General features: G+C 51.3%; 1 protein-coding gene across 19 annotated transcripts in view; it reads right to left on the bottom strand.

Annotated features, from left to right (window-relative positions):
• The window catches only part of LOC144114302 (TOX high mobility group box family member 3-like), a 460828-nt gene that overhangs the window by 96254 nt on the left and 339708 nt on the right, over nt 1-24866 (bottom strand). For 6 of the 19 annotated variants that reach the window (XR_013311005.1, XR_013311002.1, XM_077647951.1 and 3 more), the window contains exon 2: nt 838-911. The exons of the other annotated variants lie outside the window; for them this stretch is intronic. Coding sequence is in view for 4 of the 6 variants with exons in the window: in XM_077647951.1 (XP_077504077.1) it covers nt 838-873 (36 nt within the window). In the remaining 2 variants the exon portion in view is untranslated. The remainder of the gene's footprint in view (nt 1-837; nt 912-24866) is intronic. 19 annotated transcript variants of the gene reach the window in all.

The raw sequence follows: 24866 nt of genomic DNA on the forward strand, positions 1-24866 counted from the left end.
ACGCCGTAGTGAAGGGCTATGGATAATTTCGACCACCTGGGGTTTCTTAACACGCACTGACATCAGCACAGTACATGGGCTTCTATAATTTCGCCTCCATCGAAATTCGACCTCTGAGGCCGAGATCGAACCCGCGTCTTTCGGGTCAACCACTGACTGAGCCGCCTTCACTCAGCGAGAAGTAAAGCGTTTTTGCAGCCTACGACCTGCGTGCTCGCCTCGCAATCCGAAGGCCTTTAGTTCGATTCCCCGCACCTTCGGAAGCAATTTTATTTTCTTCTTTGCTGTAGACGCTACTATCTTACGGTCCACTGCTGACGTCATGCGAGAGCATGGTGAGGTCAGTAAAGAATTTCGGGCCATAGACGGCGACGGACGGCGGCTTTCGTGCTAATGGGGCATGTAATGCTTTCGCATTCATAGGTGAATAAATCAGCTGACTGCTAAAAAAATCTCCAGAAAACGTCTAAGAATATATAGCAGGCGTGCAGTGACAACTAACTTCGGCCCCCTGAGGAGAAAAAATATATTCTACTGTCCGCCCAAGTGAAGGGAACCTGCGGCTCCATCGTAAAATAACGCGAAATGGACAATGCGAGATACTACACTGCTCTGCTTCGGCGGCACATCCCAGAAAAGGCAGTTATTGCGTCATTTTCTTCCTCCGCCAGCAGCGGCAACGCGGTCGCGACATTCGAAGGCACAGTGCATCCTCTCCCGGAAGACCCGGGGCGACCCAGCAGGGCGGCTCTCCGAGGAACGAGGCCCGAAAGCCACGGGGCGGGCGTCAGGGGTCGCTCGCGAGGACGGGTGGCGGCGGCGTCGATGCATGCGTACCCAGAGTGTTTGTCCGGCCTCCCCGACGACAAGCATAGTCGCTGCCGGGAGCTCGCCGGGTCCGGGCGGCCACGCTACAAGGACCAAGCAAACGCAGCCGATTAGCCACACACACACAACCTGAACAAAGCGCAACACCAGCAAAAGCAGCCTCGAGTCCGCAACGGGACGCGCGGCCAGGCAGCGACCGCTTCGCCGGCGTTCTCACCGAAACTCGGCAGCAAACGCGAGACAGGCGCGCCATGCAGGGGAATACGCGGCCAAGTTCAGCGCAGTAGCGGAAAATACGCTCACATTACGACAGCTTGCGGTACAACGGCAGCGGCTGCGCGCGTTCTGCAACGTGGCCGAAAAAAAAAAAAAAGAAGCTCGCACAGCAACCGGATCCGCCCTTCCCCCTTTTGTGAGTGTGACAATTACTGGGGCCATGTCAAAGCTACGCGTGAGGTACACGCCAGGCGGCGCCACTTAGCGATCGCAGGCGGTGTGCCGAAGCCAGCACAGCAGCAGCGCGGCGGCGTTCTGCCGCTCTCGCGGAGCACTGAAAGGAAGCGGCGCATCTCGCATGTTCCTCGTCCCTCCATTCGCGACGAGATCGATAACAAGCCCGGCGAACGAGCGTCGCAAACCGCGAGAGCCACGCCTTCCGGCTATTGCGCGGCGGCCTACGGGCGCGGGTTTTGACGCGTGCCTCACTGCCGCCTTCGTCAGCAGCCGCCGCCGCAATGGATACAAATTGGGCTCGCCACACGTACCAGCCACGACCGCTTGTCGGGCCACAGGCAACGGTGGGCGCCGGCTAGGGAGCGTAGGAAAGAGGGGGGTACCGCGATTACGAGTATGCAACGCGCCGAGGCCAGAGGGAACAACGGCTGTCGTACACTCACCATTAATTTTCCTTATAAACCCATTTACGGCGAACAAAGCAGGACACTACTAAACAAAGATATCCCTCATAGTAAGCGAAGAGACGGAGAGAGAAAAGCCCCCTCCCCCCCTCCCACCTACGCGGAGCGCCGAGCGGAGAGCTTTTCCGAATGAAAAGGAGAATAATGCCGGCGAAAGAGGGCAAAAAAAAGTCTCGGCAAAGCAGACATGTAGCCAGTCGTAAGGCAGAAGGATTCTCGTAAATCACTCCCGGGACACACATACGCAGGCGCAGATAAAGGCAGGGGCCAGCGACGGGAAGAGGGCGCCTTCCGATAACACGCGCCTGACGACGGCGACGTCACACTTGCAAATCCCAAATTGAGTTTCTAGTCCGCGCTTTCTACGCGCTTTATTTTTTGCCCCCTTCTCTGTGCAGCCACATCACTGCGTGCTTTATATGTGCCTCCTTCATGCGCGCCCACTTTTCACCTCCGCCCGCCTTTTTCCATTACATGTTGGCGCGCCGTGCGCGCGCTTTTTGTCACAGCCATGCGCGCAGCAAAAAGCTTGGGGCGCTGCCGAGCTTTTTTTTTTTTTACCTGCATGGAGTTACTGCTTTCGGTTTTCTGCTAAACCCGATGATCTATCGAAATTCGAAGAATGAATGCACGAAGGTTTTACGGCGCTTATGCAGCAATGCTCCGAGGGAACGCAACAAACGAGAGCGAGGGGCAGGAAAGAAAAGAAAAACGGAGGAAAGACTTGTGCTCGGCGAAAGACAAATGTGCCGCGCTACAGCAGTGACTAATATGAACTATCTTTTGTGCGCAGAGTGCACTGAATTTATACTCGAAACCTACAGCAGTCGCGACGGGTACACGTGCATGTGACATGTTTGAATCTCGGAGCAGCGACGCCAGGCCTCGAGAAACAACGGAGTATGTAAAAAGGCTTCACAATGGAGCGGTGGTTTGGTTTTTGTTTTATGGGGGTTTAACGTCCCAAAGCGACTCAGGATATGAGGGACGCCGTAGTGAAGGTCTCCGGAAATTTCGACCACCTGGGGTTCTTTAACGTGCACTGACATCGCACAGCACACGGGCCTCTAGAATTTCGCCTCCATCGAAATTCGACCGCAGCAGCCGGGATCGAACCCGCGTCTTTCGGGGCCGGCAGCCGAGCGCCGTAAGCACTCAACCACCGCGGCTGCTACAATGGAGCGGTGGGTTCAAGCCAAAATGAACCACGACATCGTTAAAACAAAGACTGCCAAAATCAATCGCGGGCAAAAAAAAAAATATCGCGAAGCTTATTTCGCACCTACAGTAGGATACAGATCGAGTCTGCAGTGAATCTCCGGCCGCATCCAGGACCGTTGAACAGAATTCCTCCGTGACAAAAAAAGTGGACCGCTGTTAAAGCTTTACTTGTTACCTAAAGGATAAGGTATTCACGAGAGGTAATCATAAACTCAAGAATTTTGATCCCTCCGGCTTGTTTGGATACCGTGAAACATTAAAAAACCTGACTTTGTTCACTGTCGGCACTGGCCAGCGGAGTAATACAGGACGGTGCTGACCGTGGCCAGTGTTACCAACTATGTTTTTTTTTGTTTAATTCGTGTCCTACTATAGTGCTTTATTTATCATCTCGGAATATACACTTTCCGCCAATGTGCGTTTAATGAATGTCGCACGAGCCAGCAACAGCCTTCGAGTAAGACGATGGAAGCAAGAAAAGAGAAAGAGTCGATTTGTGTCCAAGCGACGAGAACTTTTCTACGAGTGGTAGACGCGTACTGCCGAGCAGCGTCATCGCTCGAGACGCCATCCACTGGTACCGTGGACAACAACAAACATGTCGCGCTTATTGTACACAATTAAAGGCGCCAAAGAAACACAAACACCCCCAAGGGGAAGACAAGGGCACAGAGCGTCTTCCTAAGCTGCTTCTAGTACACTGGACCCTTGCAGGCGCTCTGTCCCGTTGTCTTCTCTCGTGTGTGTGTTTTTTTTTTGGCGCATTTAACTATTTACAGTGAAGAGCTACCAACTCGCCCGACAAGAAGTTCTCCTAAGCTATATGTCGCACTGACACGGCCCTTCACGAACGCGAGCATTTTTTTTTTAATCACTCAAGCATACTAGCGACTAAAAGAGGTCAGTGAGCGACTAGTATGTGTGATGATATTTTAGAGAATAGTGGAAGGATGTCGCTCTGTAATAATGAGATATTGTAACTTCGAATGGCAAAAGGAGAGCGGAGAATGAAGGCGACACCAAGCGGGAGAAGCTTTCGTCACTACGCGCGTGTTCATATCGGCAGACCACGCATCATTTAGCTGTTGTAAAACGCGGTGCGATTTTTAGGAGATTTCTTTGTTCAACATCAATGTTCGCGCTCTTTCCAGTGTGAGTGTTTGCGTGCGGTGAGGGAGCGACGTTTCAGCGGAAATTTAGGTGTTAAAACTCGGCGGCCAGCTGGCCTCGACGGAGGCAAATAATAGATCGACAAAGTAACGGCAGTTCCGAGACAACGCTTACAACGGAGTTTCCGCGACAATCGATATTAACGCGTTCTATCTTGAATTTGTCATGACTGGGTCAGAAAATGTATGAATTCCTAACACCTCCTCCAGTACGGCTCGCGATAGTCACGTTTAGCGCTGCTTGACGACAAAGAGGTTTCGCGCTGCCACAGCCGCATTCGTTGTCTGTCTTCTGGTAGTACGCATGCAGATATGAAGACTGCTAAGATTTCTGTGTCTCATTCAACGCAGTCGCAGCAAAATACGATGCTCTATCTGTAACCCCCTTGTTTTTTAATGCATATTAAAGAGAAGAAAGTCACTGACCAGTGCTCACAGTGCCGGCGAATCAGGCATCGCCCTACGCACCAGAATTCTCAGGAATATCACCCATTGCAATTATTGTCAGGCGTCTCCATGGCTATCACGTGTGATAGCCACGCGCACCGGTAGGTGACGGTGTGGCACTATAGCAGGTCAGTGAGCCTTCCACTGCCCTCACGCTGACTGAATGCGTCTTAAAAAAATAATATTATTAGTAATAAGTCTATTGCGTCAAGTGGAAAGCATCTCACAAAGTCACGTAGGGCTAAAGCGGCGAAGCCCGACTGCATGAACAAGCGCTCTCGCCATCCGCTTTAACTCTCTATCCGCACAGGCAATGCAAACTAAGCAAGCAAAATGTAACAGCGGCGGCCCATGCACCGCATCCATTGCGACGTCGAACCCGAAGTATAGCCTGAAACATGAAATCTTGACGGCATTACGAGTATTTCTCTCGCCTTTTCCCACAAAGCCATGCGTATCGTCTATAGTGTTCATGGCGCTTTTTTTTTCTAATTACAATCGTTCAAAACGTATTGCAATATGTGCTGCAGAACGAACCAGACTCGCCATGTCCCTCAAGGCTGTCGGAAACGTAACCACAAAATAATAATAATAATAATAATAATAATAATAATAATAATAATAATAATAATAATAATAATAATAATAATAATAATAATAGTTGGTTTTTGGGGAAAGAAAATGGCGTAGTATCTGTCTCACATATCGGCGGACACCTGAACCGCGCCGTAAGGGAAGGGATAAATAAAGGAGGGAGTGAAAGAACAAAGCAAGAAAGAGGTACCGTAGTGGAGGGCCCCGGCATAATTTCGGCCACCTGGGGATCTTTAACGTGCACTCACATCGCACAGCACACGGGCGCCTTAGCGTTTTTCCTCCATAAAAACGCAGCCGCCGCGGTCGGGTTCGAACCCGGGAACTCCGGATCAGTAGCCGAGCGCGCTAACCACAAAAAAGGTGAATCCAGTTTCGAACAGATGACCAGCATTTTTTTTTTCTGCCTAGGACAAAATCAGGCCAAGTAAGCCAATAGCAGTCGTTGCTATAAGACTATGTCAGCTGTCTCTACAAGCGGGCTCGACACAATTCAACCGAGAAGGAACGAGATCGTCCGTACTGTCGCAAAGCTACTGCTCCGCGACTGTGCCTCGCAATCGGGCGCAATGCCGGCGCAGGCACGGGGAACCGACCGGGCAGCAGCGGCTCGGAGAAGCGCCTCGGGACCCCCCAGCGGCGCGAGAGGGAGAGCGAACTGCGCGCAACCGCTCGAATCCTCTTTGGGAACGCAACGACATCTGCTAAATGGGCATCCAAGGCGCGAGAGAGCCCATAAAGGTGTCGCCAGCTCAGGCAGGGGCGCGCGTGCCGCGCCGAAGCGACACGTCTCACCGCCAGCTGACGCTGCCCTTCCCCCGACCGAGAACGGGGCGGCGGCAACAAACACAACGAGGGGCGCATTCACATCGTCGCCACTCCCTGGTCGCCTCCGGCTCGCGCTCTCCGTGTCCTGCATACATCGACGCTCGGCAGTCGGCCAGCTCCCGCGCGACAGAGCTGCTTCTCCGGCCACCGGCGGCGGCAAGGCGAAACAAGTCCTCCGCTGTCGCACTCCTCGGCGTCAAAGCAACGAACTTTTGGCTAAAGGCGCTCGCTATATGGGCGCTCGCTGCGAATTCTGCAGTTTGGATGGCATGCACTCGAAGCTTGCAGCTAAGTTAAGCTACATCGCGCGGCACCGGTGCTTATCGGTTCAGGCTGCGAATAAAAAAAAAAATCCCACAAGCGAACATCTCGACGAACGACACGAAGGACAGAAAATTAACACCGGGTTAGAATACAGCGAGAATGGTACCGTGTTCATATACATAGCGCTCGGGGGGTTCCTCTAGCGTGTTTGCAATCCGCATTACACTAGCCGCTCCCCACACCCACTAAATAAAAGTAGCAATGTTTTTTACAAAGTGTGTGTGATTCGGGGCCTCGGCCTTATGCGTCTTTCAGTGACCAGGTTTTCAAACCTGAGGTGCTCGCAAGGTCTGAGCGGCAAATCTGCTGCCCCGGACTGGCCGTCAGGACCGCTGACCGCGCTTCGAAAGGGACAAGGCGAGGCCGGTAGCCCAACGTGGCCCGAACTCTCGACGGGCCCAGTCGGCTACCCTGAACTATCCCCGACGCCGGGGTGACACTGCTGACGACAGGTTGTCGACCCGGGGGTTAGACTCGGAATGTTGAGAGTGCTGCTACGCCCGTGGAACGCGACAGACCGGGCTTTTGCTCCCGCAGCTCCGAAGGAGACGGGCGTCTTCCCGGCGCGCGTGACTGGTACAAAGTATCATCCCGAATCCAACGTTCGGCTCCGCTCACTTTTTGTAACATATTTTTTTTTATGTATCCAATCGCCACTGTCCGATATGTATTTGTTTTGATACTTGCCCAATTAAATCAGCTTTAGCTTACCCAAATCATTCGTGGACGCACACAGACGGGACCACTGCCAACAAGAAAAAATGGGAGAGAAACAACCCTGTCCAAAAACGAAAACGGTTCACATGATTTCCCACAATAATGCTCAGCCAAAGCGGAACCTAACAGTTCAGTGCAGTGCAGATGCATATTACATCCGTGAACACAGCATTTTCGTTACACTAACTCGCTGAACCCGCTTTCCCTGACACCACGGTTGTTTACCATCCCTGTCGCGTCGTCAGCGTGTGCAGTGGGAAGAATAGTAACGCACAGCTAGGCGGATGCCTTACATCAGCATTGAGGGGCAAAGACGAGACAGGCGACGCTCCTGAACGCCTGAGCAGAAACCGAATCCAGCGAAAAACGCCGCCACAAAAGGTGATTGTCTGGCAACTAGTTTATCTATACTACTATGCAGCTGTTGCAGTGTGCTCGAAGAGGCAGTGCAGCGCGCGGCCGGGATTACGCATTGGGGCGCTTGACACCGCCACTGGCGAACGAAGCGGCGGCGCTGGAGTAGCCCACTCTGGAATGCGTGTGCGTTTCGCCGTGTGCCTGCCGCATAAAACGACGAACTATTTAGTTAGGCTTGAAAAGGGGCCACTAACTACTGGCGACGCCGCTGAGGTCACGCGGAGGCCCTCGGCCGCTACACTGTATTCAAGGTCACAGTATACGCTCTTAACGAACTGAGCCGAAGAAGCGCGAGTTCTTGGTTGCGGCCGCTATTTCAGCTTCAAGGCTCTGAACTGCCGGCTGTTCCCTCAGCTTTTGAAGATGCGGCATATAACGAACTGCGGTTGTCGCGGCTAGCTAACTGTTTAAGCACCGTGAAAGGAAAACGTGCGCAACCGAACGCTGGGCATTCAAGAAAATTAAGGACGGTAATCGAAAAGAACACGCCAAGTTAAAACTGTTGTTCCTACTCGGGGGCTGTCTAACACGACTTAACTGCCTGTTTTCAATACGCAATGATTCAGCATATCGTTGAAATGCCTCCTATAGCAAGTATATACATGCACGAGAAGGCCACTCAGTCGTCCAGTGTTGCGTCACACGCGTAGATCGCTCAGTCGAGTACCGTTACTTTCGCTGAATTAGATGGGACGACGATATGTATATATTTAACAAAAATAAAAAAGAAACGAAACAATCGGATCGTTTATCGCGCCATGTTGAGAGGATCGAAGGGCAGCCCAGACCTAGAAGCGATAAAAACAGCTTGCTGGATCCGCACGACGCCTGATGCGAGCACGAATTTACACCGCTACTATTAAAAGACTATTCAAAACGCTGAAACTGAAGCGCAGCTACGCCCCCAGTTCACCGATAGCAAGGTTTGCTTCGACACGGCCACTGGGGAGGGCCCAGATTATCTTTCAATTAAGAGACATTGTTTTATTTTTTTGCTTGGGAAGAGGGGCACTTATCTATCATGGTCCTGGAATTTTAGCCGGAAGCGCGAGAATACAATTTCGATGACGACGACCGGAACTAATTTATTCTTTCACTGCGCCATTAAAGAGACATTGATTCAAGACTGGTACAAAGGGACGCATTCAGTGACCATACCATTGTCGCATACCGAGTTTTTGAGTTTTGCGCGTCAATTGCTGGAGCCGTTACACTATAACCACAGACACGCGCAGCATGCCACTCAATTTTTCTCCACACGTGCCTTCGCTGTTTTTTTTTTAATGCATATCATTCCGTTGAGTGCGGTGCTGGAGCATTGATACCTCTTTACGTGATGAGCCTCAGCCATTAAGGCCTAATAATGGACGTGGGTACGCACGTAGTAAGAGGACTACAAGTGCCTACAAGGCGGCAAGAATGCCCACATCGATGAATATCGATGAATCATATAAGTGCTTTTAAGGGCCTTAGAATAATATGGCTCCCTTTTCTGAATGATAATTTGATTTCCCTTTTGTCCTTGCATCTGAGGACGAAAACTGAACGTCCCAGTGACAGCCATACTGGCTCTAACGGTACAGAAAAAAAAAAACTGCTTGCACTAACAGAAGCCAGCGAAGGCAATCACTTTCGCCAACGCAGAGACAAACAGCAAGGTTCGCTGCGCCAAAAAAGCTACAGCGCCATATTTTCGTTCACATTACCAACAAGGCGTGGAAGTTTTACTGGACACGTCAAAAAGCGAACGACAGCGCTGATTCTCAGCACTCTTTTCTGGTACCCTTTACGCCGAGAGGGGATGCTCGAAACCCGCAAGAATATTTTCGCGGCCGGCAAGCGCGAACAGCGCAGGCCTTGAGTTTCAGCCACGACAGCACCGGATGTTTTATCAGGCCGCTCGCGATAGCAGCCTCGACGACCTTGCACTTGAAACCTCGTATCAACGTGGCGTACGATAACGCCATTCGCCAGGAGGCGCGTTGAAACGTAACTGGGACGGCAGCAAACCAGCGCTCAAAAAAAAAAAAAAGCAGTCAGGGATGGAGAGGAGACAAAGGGGAAAGCAAAAGCTGATTTTGCATCATAACAGACCACCCGGCAAAAGGACAAGAACAGCAGGGTTACCGCAGACAGTCCTCACGCATGCGCTTCGCTTCAATTACGGACAAGAGGCATGCTCTTCGAGTGATTTACACCACCGACACAACGGGCATGGAGAGAAAACCAGGACGACTTAAGAGCAGCTGCCAAGCCACGACGGTTGCCAACCAAGATGGCGGCTGCCGAACATTTGTCTTCTTCCTCGGCGGGGAGGGGGCATGCTGGCCAACGGCCCTCTCCGGAAGCCACGTAACACGGACACACACAACTGTGACTCAGCACTTATCTATAGACAACCACGCGCACCTCGTTGGTATGTTTGCGTCGAAAACAAAATGAAAACGCACAAAAACGCTCTAGCTGCATCTGAGGCTACGCGCGCCGAGGTTACGGGCAGCGTCCAATTTCGAAGATCGTCAGCCGCAAAACAGCAAAATTCGCTGCAGAGGACGATATGCATGCACGGGGCAACGACAGCGGCCCAAAGTACAACCTCGGACTCGGCGCCTAAAGCCTGGAAGGCAAGCGCTCAAATAATATATGGCGAAGCAAAGGGGAAAAGTGGTACATTTAAATACATATCAAAAATGCATGCAAACGCTCTAATATCTTCATCTGCCGCCTGCACTTGTCTAAGGTTTTGCTAACTGTAGTTTCGAGGCTGTTGAGCTGCTAAACGCTGAACACCACTCGATATGCGTCAAGCATCGCTAGTGAAAGGTTCAAAATTACGGTAAACTATGTTAGTGTCTACTCTGTCACACATACAAAAGGCTAGTAAAAAAATTTCCAATGCCTCCCGATACTGTCCCATCAAAGGCTGTCGCTTTCGCATACTACCTCCGGGCCACTATGGGCACTGTTTGTTGGCGTTTTTTCTGTCGCAAAGTATTCAAATTATACAACTTAGATAAAAGCAGCAGTCGGAAAATTGAATCCCACTTCTAATTTGTTTTCTTTTCATGTCGCCAATTCTGCGTGTAGCCAATCGTTTATATTTGGCACTCAACGGGTTTCCGGCGTCGTGTAAGCGTGCAATATCTATTGCCGCTGAAGTCTATGGCAGCCACCTTCTCCTTCGAATCCATACGAGACAAATGCCCACCGCCTATGCGGTGTAACTGCGCACCACGCGCCTTTTACTAAAATGACCCGAACTTAAATGGTCTCTGGCGTGCGTGTACGACAGGAATATGCTTTCGAACTAACATATCCATCGACTCATGGCTCATCGAAACATGCAACCACCAATGTGACGCTTACCGTACACCTGTGATGCCTACTTCAGGTAATTCCTTTTGTTTTCAGATGCAGTTCAAGATTACCTGAGCGTTTGTCGGCGCTTTTCCCTGCCGCAAGCGCCGAGGTGTGCACAGCTGGCCCAATCCGACAGGCGGTCGGAGGGTTCCTCGCGGACCTCAAAAAATTCAAAACATTTTGCGCTACGTTCCTCCAGATACGAGAAGCTCTCGCTCGGGAGGACAGCTACCCGGTGAATTCACTTCGGTGACAGGCCTTACGCCACGGTAAGTCAATAAATAAACCCCTTGTCCAGAAGTATAGCGCGGGTGTTTGCCTTCTTTTCTGCCTCTCTCGCGAAGAGCGCTGGTATGCCCAGGTACGACATTCCATTGAGCAATACCTTCTATGAGGAAGTGAGGCAAAACTGGGCAACAGAGCGTCGCTGCCGCTGCTTTATTAAGCCATTTACTACGTGGTAGGTGAGCTTGAACAAACACGGGACAGGAAATCCGGAGCCGAACGGGACAAACGCTTTGCTGTGCAGACGACTGGCGCCACGCTTCACTGGCTCGTTCGCCTTCGGCACAACAGCCTTTTGGAGGTCGCCACGAGTATGACGTCGAATCAAATGCATGCCTTTGCTAATCAGTCTGAGCGTGGAAAAAAAAATAAACAAAGAAGGCGAGATATAAAAAGAAAGACGGATAACTGACACCCGCCAACTATAGTGCGCCAGATGTTACATCGGGCAAACTGCACAAATTACCTACGCTCAGTCCCCCGATGCACAGAACAGAGAACCGAAAAGCTCGCGACTGCGACCTTAGCTCTCTTTTGAGCGTTCGCGGGCGGGCTGTCAGAGCATGTGACGCAACGCGGATTCAATATCACGCCATGTGCTCCGATGCGCGCCTAACGGCAATTCAGAAACATCCGGGCTCCTGCCGGCCATTGCAGCCTTCACAGACCGCATAGCTAGCTGCTGCGCCGCATAAAACACAGGTTTCCTGCGAGCAGCTGCAACCAGTGTTTCTTCGAAAAACAGAAACGGCTTAAAACATCGGCAGCTGAGGGAACACAATGCGTGCGCTTTATGTTTGCTTCCCGGGGCGCGCGCGCGCGCGTACGATAACGTGGCGACACCAGGCGGCGAGCCAAGGACGCCAGAGGGGAATTTTTCCGCTAGAAACGCTGACATATATTTGCCAGTGCAGTGACGTGCCGGCTGCGACCTGCGGATATCGGTTAGGCAAACCAATCTTTTATGCGCCACTACGTTCCTACGAAAACATTGTGCGCCACACCCGCTCCGCGTTCGTCAATAGCGTTTGACATTCCATTTCTACTGGAGCCACTCCGGCCGGCAAACCGTTTCCGGCCAAATTCAAATACGCTCGGCACCATCTGTGGCAACGGCAAAGTGAACGCGCATAGTGAGCCCACTCTAAACGCCCGGTCGTCACGATGAAAGACAACATTTCTAGTTCAAACAGTTTTTGGCTACGATGCAGAATGATGGACCAGCGGAGAGCCAAACTGGTACCGACCTGTCAGGCCGATGACAAGTACAGCCAGTATAGCATAGTTACTGCGCAGGTTCCATTCACTTCCAACAAAGCACAGCGAATATTTTCATTTTACAGGAATTTCAGATCCCCGCAGCCCAGCCTTAAGCGCAGCAGCGTCCTCAGGTGACGCATCTTTCAAAGCACAGCTACTCTTGGACACCTACCTCACTTAGCTAACTGGCTGTACAGGTGATTATGCCATCGGCATTCTTGAACTGGCGACTTCTTAGCGCAGGTTTCAATACATGAAATGACTGAGCAGTGAAAGTATGGCACGTCGGAAAAATATGGTGCATGGAATATATGGGCTGCTGTCACCTTTTGGGTTATCTCTGATGTGAAACCACCTGAGAGCACGGTGCGGAAAAAGGGGGATGCGGCTAAAGAGCGGCTATATGTTCCTTCCTTCGAGCGGTATACAACGCGCCGCTCTCTTCCTGCTCAAGTGACCTATATGATTTGTTGACGTTCTTACTCCCCATTAAACGAGGACCAAAGATACAAACGTTTTGTGCACGCTGGCTTTTCGTAATGAGTCGTCCAGCACTAGGAGTATCCCGGAAACAAATTAAGAGAAGTAAAATCATCCGAGATTACTATTAACTTGCTTTTGTCGAAACGAAACTCCTTAATTCCGGCTCGCTCATTTCCATTTAGACATCAATGCGATTAAAAAGAAAGATACTATTACCACTGGCTCGGTTTAAGCGAACAAAATAGGAAGCAAAACAAGCTAGAGAAAGCGTTCAACCCTATGCCGCACGCGACAGGCAGACCTCATCTTTCACGTGTCCCCGTAACTGCCACCGCGACTCAGATATCACGGCTGGCCGTCTTCCCCCTCGAATGGGCTTCAACCCGACAGATCGTCTCTCGGAAGCGGTGACCAACGCTGCTCATGAGTTGCAAGGGGCGTAGCATACTTTTTTCTTTGTAGTATTCGACCGCGGAAAACGAAGGCGTTGGTAAAAAAAAAACTGCGTTTTTAGATTAAAATAAAACAGTTGGAAAACTTGCTCCGGCCCCCAGTTCTGCCGCCGCTTTAATCTCAATCTGAAAGAGACGCGAGCGCCATCTCTAGGGTTCTGACAGTACCACGTCTACTGTACCACTCCAGTTGGCTCCGTTTGGTCACGTGGTGAGTTTGCTGCTTAACTCGTCTACGCTGGCTTGCGCCTCGCCTCGCATCGTCTGCGCGTGGTGCGGCTGCCTCTAGCCGCGCGTCGCTATTGGTGTCCACTGCTTGGACTTCGTCTGCGTATTGCTATGTTCGCGTGCACTCTACGCCTGCGGTACGAGAGGGCAGGGTGATCGGGGCCTGAGCTTTTGGGTGCAGATCTCGGCCGAAATTGAAAGCCCTTCCTTCCGTGGTTCCACGCGGTGAACTCGAAGAAACACGACGTGCCGCTTGCCTCCCTCGTAGTTTGGGTTGGTAAAATTCTCCAAGTGGGTAATATGCGGCTGTGCAGAGTAGTTTGCAGGCCCGCTTCGTCATGGCTGAAGTCGCAGTAAGAGCACAAAATTTCGCGAACTGCGCGCCCCTTAGTGCTCAACTTGCAGCACCGACTGCAGCAGAAAAGCACCTTATTATGAGATTTGCCCTTGGCTTATTTTAACAGCTGTGTTAAGGAATAAAATATTGAGTGATTGACATTCTCAGAAGTAATTGAAACACCTACTGAATTTCGCAGCCTTGGCCTGGGTGCAAACTCCCATTTACTTCGTAAAATCACGCCATTAAATACGAAATCTGACGTTTAGAAGCCGCCAAAACTGGCTTTTAGGAGGCTAACGAAACTAACTTGCCCCGGCATGCATGCAGATACGGTTAAAGAAGCCCGAACAACGAGATTTTAGGCTTTCATGACTGAACACGGCATTCCCTCACTATATCGGTTCCCTGAAAGTTTGCACAGCTAAGAAATCACAACGAGACGAGCAGCCGTTTGCCAACGCGTCTTTAACGTTCCTGGCTAAAGTTACGGTTTTATAGGCTACTAAATCGTCTTGTTTCATTAGTACAAAAGAGATCAAGGCGAAAACTACGTTTGCATTCCTTAAATACGTTTTTGTACGCATGCGTGCCACGGTCAGCTGCGCTCCTCAGAGTAGCAGACGACGCGCCCATCTTAAAGCGACCGCAGCGCCACCTCCTATAGGCGGCGACTGCGCGGGTCCGCGCCGCTCCCTGGCGCGCCGCGGCTGTTTTCCAACTGCTCTTATCTAAAAACGCTCGTGAAAACTTATCGAATGCCGACACTAGACAGCTGAGTTTATTTCTCTGTTGCGCTATCGCACGGAAATACTTGGACGCGGACTGACGACCGCACGATATTGTTCGAAAATCAAAGAATCATCTGGCGAAATAACCGAGGATACTGCAGTCGTCAACACCAAATGAGACTAGGCAATGATTTTTTTTTCTTTTTTGCACTAAAGTAACGAATTACAGCACTTAACGGAATTTCACAAATAACGCTGAAAAACACAGCTATGGACACGCCTATGCGCACTGTACTGCCAGGGCGGAATAAGAAGGTTTCACATTTATACCCTGACTCCAAGAAAAAAAACTGTCACAGTTCCTGCTTACAAATGAAAGGTGATGTATGATGGGGATGGGAGTGTTCATTGATTGATTACGCATCAACGTCGCGCTAAATGCATAAGCGCGTAGCAATAGCGCACACAAACTGTTGGCTGTCCGCGTGCTATGGTAAGTGAAAGGTTTCACTTCCATCACTTCCAGGGAGAAAAAAAAAATCTTTAATTTCATTCTGACCGAAATGTAGATGTGGCACGAACATTAGGATCTAATAGGAGCACTAAGAACAGACTAAAAGTGGCCTGTGTCGATATATTTCCGCGTTCTAACGGCAAAATGTTAAATTTATCTGGAAATGAAGCTTTTACTGCTAGAAAAGGCAAAAAAAATTTACAGGACGGTTACCACCGGTCAACGCGAGATTCAGCGACAGCTGTTAAAGCATTCGTAGTCTACGATATGTTGTGGTAGAGAATATGAGAGCAGCCTCACATCTGTGCAGTTCTAGGGCGCTCTTTTCAGTTCTCCGCATATAGTTGCTTTTCATCTATAGGTCTGCTCTCGAGTCCGCCTCTAGAAGCGCAGCGCCGCCTATGATCCTCTCCTCGGGCGGCGCGTTTCGCGCAGCTGTCGCCAGATGGACCGTGCTACATTCTTCCCCTCTCGCCATACCCTTCCTCCCCCTTCTCCGGTAACCACGCTCGTTGCGGATGGTTACCGTTGTAAGCCTTCCTACACTTTTGCCATAACCTCCTCCTCTCGCCGTGCCCCCCCCCCCCCTTCCACGGCCACCCTCCTTCTCCTTCTAGGCTTGGTTCCCTTGGTAACCACGTACCAACTGCGCCTTCTCACGCTCTCGCCACACCCTCCTCCTTCCCCGGTAACCACCTTGCGGACGGTTACTGCAGCTACCATCCTCTGGCTACGCCTTCCTACGCTCTCGCCATAAAGCCCCCTTCCATGGTTAAAGCCTTCCTCGTGCTTCCAGGGTAACTACCCTCCGGGAGGTTTCCGTGGCAACCGCCGACCGGTTGCGTCTTCTTGCGCTCTCGCCGCATCCTCCTCCTTTCAGGGTAACCACCCTACGGTGTGGGATTCCTCCGCTCTCCAGATACCTTCCTCCTTGTACACTGAGCACCTTCCGAGTGGTTCCCATGGCAACGCATCCACCAGTTACGCCGACGACGACAGACAACATCCTACTACGACGGGAAACCCAGCAGGAACGGGCGCTTAACAGCTGTCGCTGTAAAAACAAAAATGAAACAAAGGTACCGCCGCCACACGCATTTTTAAAGAACGAAATGCGGTGACGTATATTTTTGCCCCAAATCTATGGGGGTAATAGGCCGCACCGTCGTTCACTTCAAATATTTTTACCACGAAGTAATATTCCGTACTGACGCCCCTAGTTTCAACTGAGTGGCGGGGAAAAAAAAATGTCGCATTTCTGAAGCTCAACTTCTCAGTAACAGACGCGTTTTTTTGCTGCGAAACAAACATCAACAGAGCCACTTTTGCTAGACGGAGTTGTCCACGCAGCGAACCCTGGCCGAAACGCGCACAGTGCGACTAGAGGCGCGAGCCGACCGACAGAAAAAGCGCTTCATCGGCAGAGGTTAACGAACTCCGGTCGGCCCAGCACCGGCGGCAGATTGTCGACGGGCACGTGGAACGCGTCAAGCGAAAAGCGGCGCCATCACGTCTGGAAGCTGGGCGCCAATCACACTCGACGCGGCCAATGTCGGCGCTGAAAACAGAATGCAGATCGAGCTTTTAATACCTCGCCATGACGGAGCGGCCGCTCGGCGAGAAGGCAGGCAGGCATAAAGAAAGAAAGCGCGCGCTGGCCGCCAAAAGAGGAGGAAGCCACAAACAGCTTTCGGACGCGCGTAGGCCCGGAGAGCAAACATGGCGCGCATCCGGGCGCTCCATCCGGGTCAAACACAAGGGGCCAATGGAATGAATCCAAATAACAGGGGCCGAAGAAAGGCGCCCCCTCTCGGCGCGGATAACAATGCATGCCCTAATGACGAACGCCACCAGGAACCTGTTTCGGCGGCCGTCCCTGCCGCGGAGCAGCTCTCGCCGCCGCGGATGATGAGGTCGGAGCGAGCCCGCCGCTGCGCGAGGCGGGAACGCCGCGTTCGGGGCCCCGACTTCACGACATTCCCGCCGGTGTCCGGGCCGAGGAAAATGTGGCCGCCACTAACGGAGCCACGCGTCGGCTGAACGGTCACACGCGGTGCCGACGGAGTCTTCCACGCCTCTCAGCAGACAGTCGGACACTTGACCAAAAGAAGCATCCACGGAGTTAATAAAGGCTCTGCCGCCAAGCTGCGCGCGTGCTTTTCGTGTCAGCCGCTTCTACCCGCGGCTGCAAACAACTTCCATTTCTTGCCGCGCCATGAAATTGAATGCCACCACAACTACGCGACACACCTTACAGCTGGCTGAAACTGGGCCAGCATATATGGCGGTTGTACCTACTCCGTCCTATTCCGTTTTTGTCGCCCCCAGCAGGGGTGACTATCCGAGAAGCGCCGTCCACCACAGAACGCGTCGAGTTGCCATTCGCGGTCGAGGGAGAACCGGCGAAATAAGCTTGTGGTCCAGACGGGGGCTTCTAATGCCACCTCCGCACAATGGCTGGGCTGTAGGCACGCCCTACGCGGCATGTGAAGGACAGTAAATGGAAGTAGTGCATGCACAGCCACGACAGAAAAGGGGGAGACGATGTTGCGCTTGAGGTTCGATGTTCATTGGACAGAAAAAAAAAAGGAAAGGTTTCGCCATTTGCCGAACAGCATGTGTTACCGTTTTCGTACAAAGGGCCCTTTCACGTCAAAATTTCTCCATCTCCTTCGACCTCCGTCAAATGAACCACCTTGCCCAATATATGCGACCGGCAAGCCAACAAGCCGAACGGAGCATCATAAGGCACTTGACTACATGTGTAGACAGCCACTGAGGGACAACCAGCAAAAACCTTCCCAAGGTTGCAATCACAGGCGACAGCTGTCCGAGATGAGCACAATCTTTGCACCCCAGCCAGTTATCGATCGTCGTCAGCAAGACTAAAATAACAGAACGGAGTGATAGCACGAATCGATTGCCAGAAACCAATTCAGTTAGGCTTGCGCAAGAGAGTCCACAAGTTCCTAGTTATGGTGCTCGCAATGCTCTAAAGAGAAGACAATATAGCAGAACAACGGCACACGAAAGGGGCAGCTCAAATCCTTAGGCAAGAACAACGCTACCTCCCTTGGTACAGCAGCAGGGACGTGTCATTACGACAGCGATGTGGTAACTGCTGGAAGAAACCTGGCCCCGAGATAAACATACCCCGCAAACCGAGACAGCCTTTCTTTTTCACAGTATGATGCATAAAGCGTTATTGTGCAAGAACACTGCGTCAGACTGCCTCTTTCGCGAAAGTGTGCACACGCAAGCGAATCCCCAACCCAGTTAAGCGTTTTAATAATATAAGACGCCTCGCACTGCTTTCATTTTTCGTTAATGTAACGGAGAAGGCAGCGTTTACGTTGCGCAAGCTAGTACGTCCTCGAAACAGGGCTGCAATATCGGGCAGACTTGAACCCCTGCCGTGAAATTAGCCACAACGATGAGCAGAACGCTGAGGGAGTTCAATTCCTCGGTGGTCCGTCAGCCAGCGAAAAAAAAATGGACACAGTCAGCTGGTTCCATACACATCTTCAGCCGTTTCAAGCTAGGGGCAACATGAATGTTGCTTCCGCGTCTGCTGCTGCCGCGAAGATAACTCGTTGCGAGACACATGCGTCACAGTTACCCCCGGTGCAAGCTCAAAGACTGGTCGCGTGGCAGACAAACCGCACAATCGTAGCATGCAAACAAATGAGCTTTCTTCTAGAGAGCCAGCTGTTATGACCGGACCACTTTTCACCCCGAGATCTGCATTCGTCGCCTGGATAAAATGACGTCATCATATAAGGTCAGTTTAATGCTTCATGCGAATGATGACAGTGTATCATTGAGCTTGTTATGAGATTTGATGACGTCATATCATGCGGGCGACGAAGCACATTAATGGGTCATATGACCCACTAATGAGTAGGTCACAAAACTTCACAAAACATAACGACAGCTAAATAGGCTATCTCTTCCACATCAGCCCTGCACACACAGCCGACGCCGAAACTCGTATCATATTACGTGATGAATCATGAGAGGGTAGCGCAAAAACGACACAAAACACAGGGAGCGAATGAAGCCCTAAGGCAAAAAATAAGTACTTTTTTTTTTTCACCTGCCGGGTTAACAATATAGTGAGGCCAAAGGGCGGTGTCAAGTAAACAATAAAAGGCATAGCAAGCGAGCATGAAAAAGCTCTAAAAACAGCGAGGCAAAAGCAAAGTCACATTTTAATACCAGATTATTAAAGCTTATACAATATTTAGGAAGGCCAACAAATAACGCGGCTAAACAGTAAAAACAAGAATAAACCGTAATCAGGAGGCAATCCGAAAAGAGCTCAAATTCGCTATAACCATCAAAGTAAAGGCGGAGTCAAACAGGTAGAAGGGACCATCGTTTTCTGTGCTCCGTGTCGTTTTTGCGCTGCCCTCTTATTAGTCAAGTATGAAGCAACAAGCTCAAACACAAAGCTTAATATTACGTGATGGCCAAAGTTTCCCTCATCCTTCTTTTTTCCGCTCCGAAAGATAGGACCGAGGTGAACTCCTCCGAGGGCGGCGGATCTGTTTGCCGGGGTCCCCCATCTACGTTACGCGCAGCCCAGGAGCTGAGGGGCCTTCAGTACCGTCAGTACGAGTGGAACGCGCTCCAGCAACGCGCAGGGGTGAGCCGACGCTGAGGCCGCGCCATTCACCTGGAGCGCGGGGGGGGGGGGGGGGGGGGGCTCAACTACGGCGGGGAGGCCACGCGGAAAGCGCGCCAGACGGCTCTGGCTCGGGAAGTGCGCTCAGTGGAGACTGGCGTGACACGTCCGCACTCTGACAGGCTCCGTCGACAGCCGGCGAAAGCTGGGGAATCTGCTCTGCAACCGGCTATGCGACTTCATGCAGTCACGCCCGGCGGCAAAGGCGCGACGCAAGCGTTGTAAAACTTCAGCTGACCGGACTGAGACTGCCCAGGACACCTAATGATCGCCCGAACCTTTGTCCGAGAACCGAACAAAATGCAATGCGGCGACGATCAGCAGACCGACGTTCACGTCCTCAAGTACCGCCGCTCACTGTGTGAAGGAAGCATCCTGAGCTTTCATAGCAACCATAACTTCAACAACAATTCGCTTCGCATCGTGCTGGACTATAAAGCTGTGGGTGTTCCATTATAGTGACAAAACCTACAGCCATGACACTTCATTGCGGCTAGTCTCAAGGTTAGCATACGGAGCGCTATGGCATGAGGCCGGCGTCTCCGAGCAAAGGTCTCACAAAACAGGCCCCACACCAGCGCCAGCGATGGGGCCCCAAAGCAAGACGCCTCGGCTGGAGCTGGTCTCGGCATTGCGAAGAGACAAAGCGCGAAAGCAAGGCTGCACGCGGTAGCGGGTAACATTGGCTCCAAAACCGGGATCTATCTCGGAACGTTACATAAAGCGCGAAGATAGCGATCTCTGCCGGAACTTGCAATCACGGCTACCCGGCTGAGTGTTACAGCGCGGGAGGCACATTTTTGTCCACAATGGCCCAAACGGCGCTGGCTCGCAACCGTACGCCCTTCACGGACAGCTGCTACGCACACAATATCACGGCGTGGCCGGCGCAAGCAGGCCTGGAAATAGAATGATGGCAGGACTCCTTATGTAAAAGCCTGGACACAAAGACGAAGGTGTCAGCTCGACCGGCAAAGGATTGGACGTGGGCGGAAGGCAAACGCGCGATGCTGTCGAGCAGCGCACTGCGGCTCCGAGGATATATAGTCGGATACAACTCAAGAACGAAGCGGCAAATGCCCCTCAAAGGAAGCCCTCCAGCCAGTGGCGTCGACTGATTCTCATGACGTCGAGGTTAATCCCCTTGGAGCTGCTATAGCGTGACACCGCGGGGGGTGGCAGATTCTGAAGGGGGATTGGACACGGCTTAACCGGATTAGCCGCGGCGTCATGAAAATCGGTCGACGCCATTGGCTGCAGGGGCTCCTTTGATGGGCATTTGCCGCTTCGTTCTTGAGTTGCATCCGACTATAGCGGCTGCGCAGACTCGCACTGAGTCCGTGGCATCGCGCTGTGCTCTGCCCACACGCAGACGCCAACAAGCTGATGAGAGCGTTTCAAAACGAACAATACGAGGGCACGATGGGTGTCTTTGACAGGGCAGAATATCTCAGAAGATGACATCCGAACAAAGCATGCTCCGCATTCATTATATGCCGCACAGGCAGCCAAGATGATTCGTCCTTTGGCGCACCACTAACCACGGGAACTTTGAGAGCAAGGACCGCGGGGACACAAAATACTGCCAATCGCAGTACATTAAACGAACAAATGGAAACCGGCGGTACAAGAGGATGAGTATACAGCTACCATCGGAGGCGTCACCAGCGGCCCTCCAGTACGGCGTTTAGAATGCAGTTCCGAAATCCCACGTGTGTTCGATATTCAAAGCGCTCTAGACCCGATGCACAACACTGGTTTTAATTCACGACACGGCGCACCAGGAATGGAGTCGACACGTTTCGTTGGGCCAGCTGGAAAATGGCGGCAGCCTGACGGCGTCGAAAGGCCCAGGATCGCATTTTGGAGTGTCCACAAAGTGGAACTGCCCACTTCGATCCGCACCGATTGCTCGGAGTAACAAGTGCGGGGGCGACGGCTGCGCAACGACCGCTCACCCGTCCTTACAGTTAACGCCATCTCGGCAGGGACTGCGCTTGACACAGCGTCAATAACATCAAGGCAAAAGTGAGTATTACAAAACAAAATGTGAGCTGCACTGTGAACACTTACGATCTATATCTCGAAAGCAGAAGTACGCGGCTGAGTCTGATCTTAAGGGGGTTGGTAGCATCTACGCAACTGACGCGATCGGAGACGGCCGAGGAAGCGTGTGCCGTTTTTCGGAGCAAGAGAACGAGCCGAGTTGTAAGTCACGCTTAAATGATTTTTGTTTTGTTTTCTTCTCGAAATGAGACAAATTAACCTAAACGCACACACAAAAAAACAGCCAAAGTTGATTATCCGCACAAACGATGGCGCTGTTCAAGCTGTTATATTATACGCTTTACATATTAGTTAATGTCTACACCACGGTGTAACGAAGAAGTATGAACATCAGCATGTAAACATCGCGTTTGGCAGTTTCCGATGCCAAACTCTGGATTTGCCCTATAGTTTAGTTCAGAAAACCTTCATCTACAGTTGTTTTCAAGCTCTGTGTATGAAAATAATGCTTTAAAATTATTACGCTGTGAATACAGCAAAAAAACAATTACAACATTCATAGTGTGGAATCAGGGGCACTGTAAATGCGAATGGCAGGATTCTATCGCGAGCGTTGACCTGACGGCCTTCTTACCCACACACTTCGGCAGCGGAAAAGTAAACTAGCTAGAATGTATGGGATCCTGAATATATTTTACTTCCCCGTAGCCTTCTAAATTCATCGGTGGTAGCGAAATGGCAGACGCGTACAGGACGCAAAACGACAGGTCAGTGGCTATAGTATTGCCGCTTCCCGTCTACCTGATATTGCGCTTGTGATAATTAAGTGGGAAGGATATTGCCACCTAGCCCAAGGCTACTAGAACAAGTCAACGTTGACCTAGCCAAGCTACACGGTTTAACTCGTTCACTGTAGTAGAGGCACATCCTTGCTTCATCGGAGACGGGGCTCATGATCCCGTCGTTATCGTCGTCTTGTGGGTTCGGGTCCTCCTCATGTCCTTCGCAGTCGACGAGAAAGTAGCAGAGGGGAAGGAATAAATGAAACCACGCTCCAAGCAGTCCGACCTATGAAGATCAAAGCGATACAGAAGGCTCTCACGAGTGGATTTGGCTCATCTTGATCCGTAAGTCAACAGGATCTGGCTCATCTTTTATTTGACATCAGATTTGCGCGCAGTTTTTTTTCGGCGCTACTCGGCACATTTCGTTCTCACAGCTTTGGTAAAAGTAAGATCTACGGACGAGCTGTCCAATACAACAAAACTTGACTTAGTTTCTGTTTAAGGGTTTGCCTCATTTCGAAAAATCACTCATATCTGGGCAGGTCCACTTCGTGGACGCTTACAGAGTACGGCCCCAGGAAGATATACACCCTCTAGCCGCAGTGAATCCGAGACCAGCCGCAGGAAGCGAGTTAGCAAACTTCATCTTATCTTCTGCCCATGCAAGTTCCATGCTGCAGGTGTACACCTCCTACCTCTGCTCAAGAGTTCTATCCGAACCAAGCCTGCGAGAAGGCAAGCAGAACTTTAGTTTGGGGCTGGTTAAGTTTCTGACGCAAGAAACTTGGCGACGTAAAAAAAAAAAAAAACACGCACGTGACTGGCGCTAGTCCTGTTTACCTTTTTTGCTCTGATACAGCGTCCGCCCCGAAGTAGGTAAGGTATAAAAAGTGCAAGACGCTGGAGCAGTACACACGACGCTCCAACATATTCATTCCGTGGCACATCGCCCGCTATACCACCAAGGAGAATGCACTGCACTGAAGGGAGTACTCGAGCGCAGCCCCGCTTGTCCTTTATTCAGGCCAACGAATAAACGACAGCAGCTCCTCTCGGCGCTGTTTGTCTTGTGTCCTTGTGCGAGGCGACAAGGTTAATATGGGCGTTTTGCTCGGATGATAGGAATCGGCCGAAAGGCTCACGGCTACACAGCATACAATCAGCCACGGGAGAATGAGTTCATCGCCGCAAACGCTGATGCGCGAATTGCGGCCAAAAAAAAAAAAAGGCCTTTCGCAGGTGCCATCGAGAGGCGCAAGCGTAAACCAACGCGTAATGATGCAATTAAGTTTGGCGATCAGCGCTCCTTCGCGCAATCTTTGCCAATTGGCTGCCCTCGTAGGGACAGCTGGGGAGCTGCTGGTCGCGCGGCGCACCTATATATACAGGGTGTCCCAGCTAACTTTAGCCACGGATTAAAAATATGCCGCGGCACTAAGACGACGCGACCAAACGCATGTTGCTGGCTATTGTATGGAGCGACTCGTACTATTTTTGTATCGTGCTTAATTGCATAATTAGTCGAGATTAATTAACGAACTTCGCAAGCAACGGAGATCGGAGAAAAAGTCCAATGAGAAACTTGTAGAACGGTCCGCGAAACGTCCGAGTGAACAGTTTCTAACTTTCCATCTATGACGTATCGGCTTCTTTTCGCTCTCTGCAGACGCCCGCGAAATACAAAAAAATACCACGTCACATGTCCACTTACGCGCCTCGATTGCAGTGCTCTCAAACGTTGCGCGTAGGAACGAACACATCATTTAGCCCGGTGTGCTGTTGCTTAAAAAAGTGACAGGGCTGCGACACAGGCGCCGGCTGCGCGATTTACGCGAGCGCAAGCGATAAGGACTGTATCTGCTCGCCGTTATCATACCGCTTGCCTATATCGCAGAGCCAGCTGCTGCGTCGCTGCCCTGTCACCTTTCAAGCGGCAGCACACCGGGCTGTTCGTTCCTACACAAAACGTTTGAGAGCACTGCAATCGCGGCGCGCAAGCGGGCATGTCACGTGATATTTTTTTCTCTAGCATTTCGCGACATCTGCAGTGACCGAAAAGAAGCCGATACGTAATGGATGGAAAGTTAGAAACTGTTCAGTTGGACGTTTTGCGGACCGTTCTACAACCTTCTCATTGAACTTTTTCGCCTATCTTCGTTGCTTGCGAAGTTGCTTAATTAATCTCGACTAATTACGCAATTAAGCACAATACAAAAAATAATGTGACTTGTGCATACAATAGCCAGCAGCGTGCATTTGGTCGCGTCGTCTTATT

Source organism: Amblyomma americanum, chromosome 1 (assembly GCF_052857255.1).
Source record: "Amblyomma americanum isolate KBUSLIRL-KWMA chromosome 1, ASM5285725v1, whole genome shotgun sequence".
Classification (NCBI taxonomy): domain Eukaryota; kingdom Metazoa; phylum Arthropoda; class Arachnida; order Ixodida; family Ixodidae; genus Amblyomma; species Amblyomma americanum.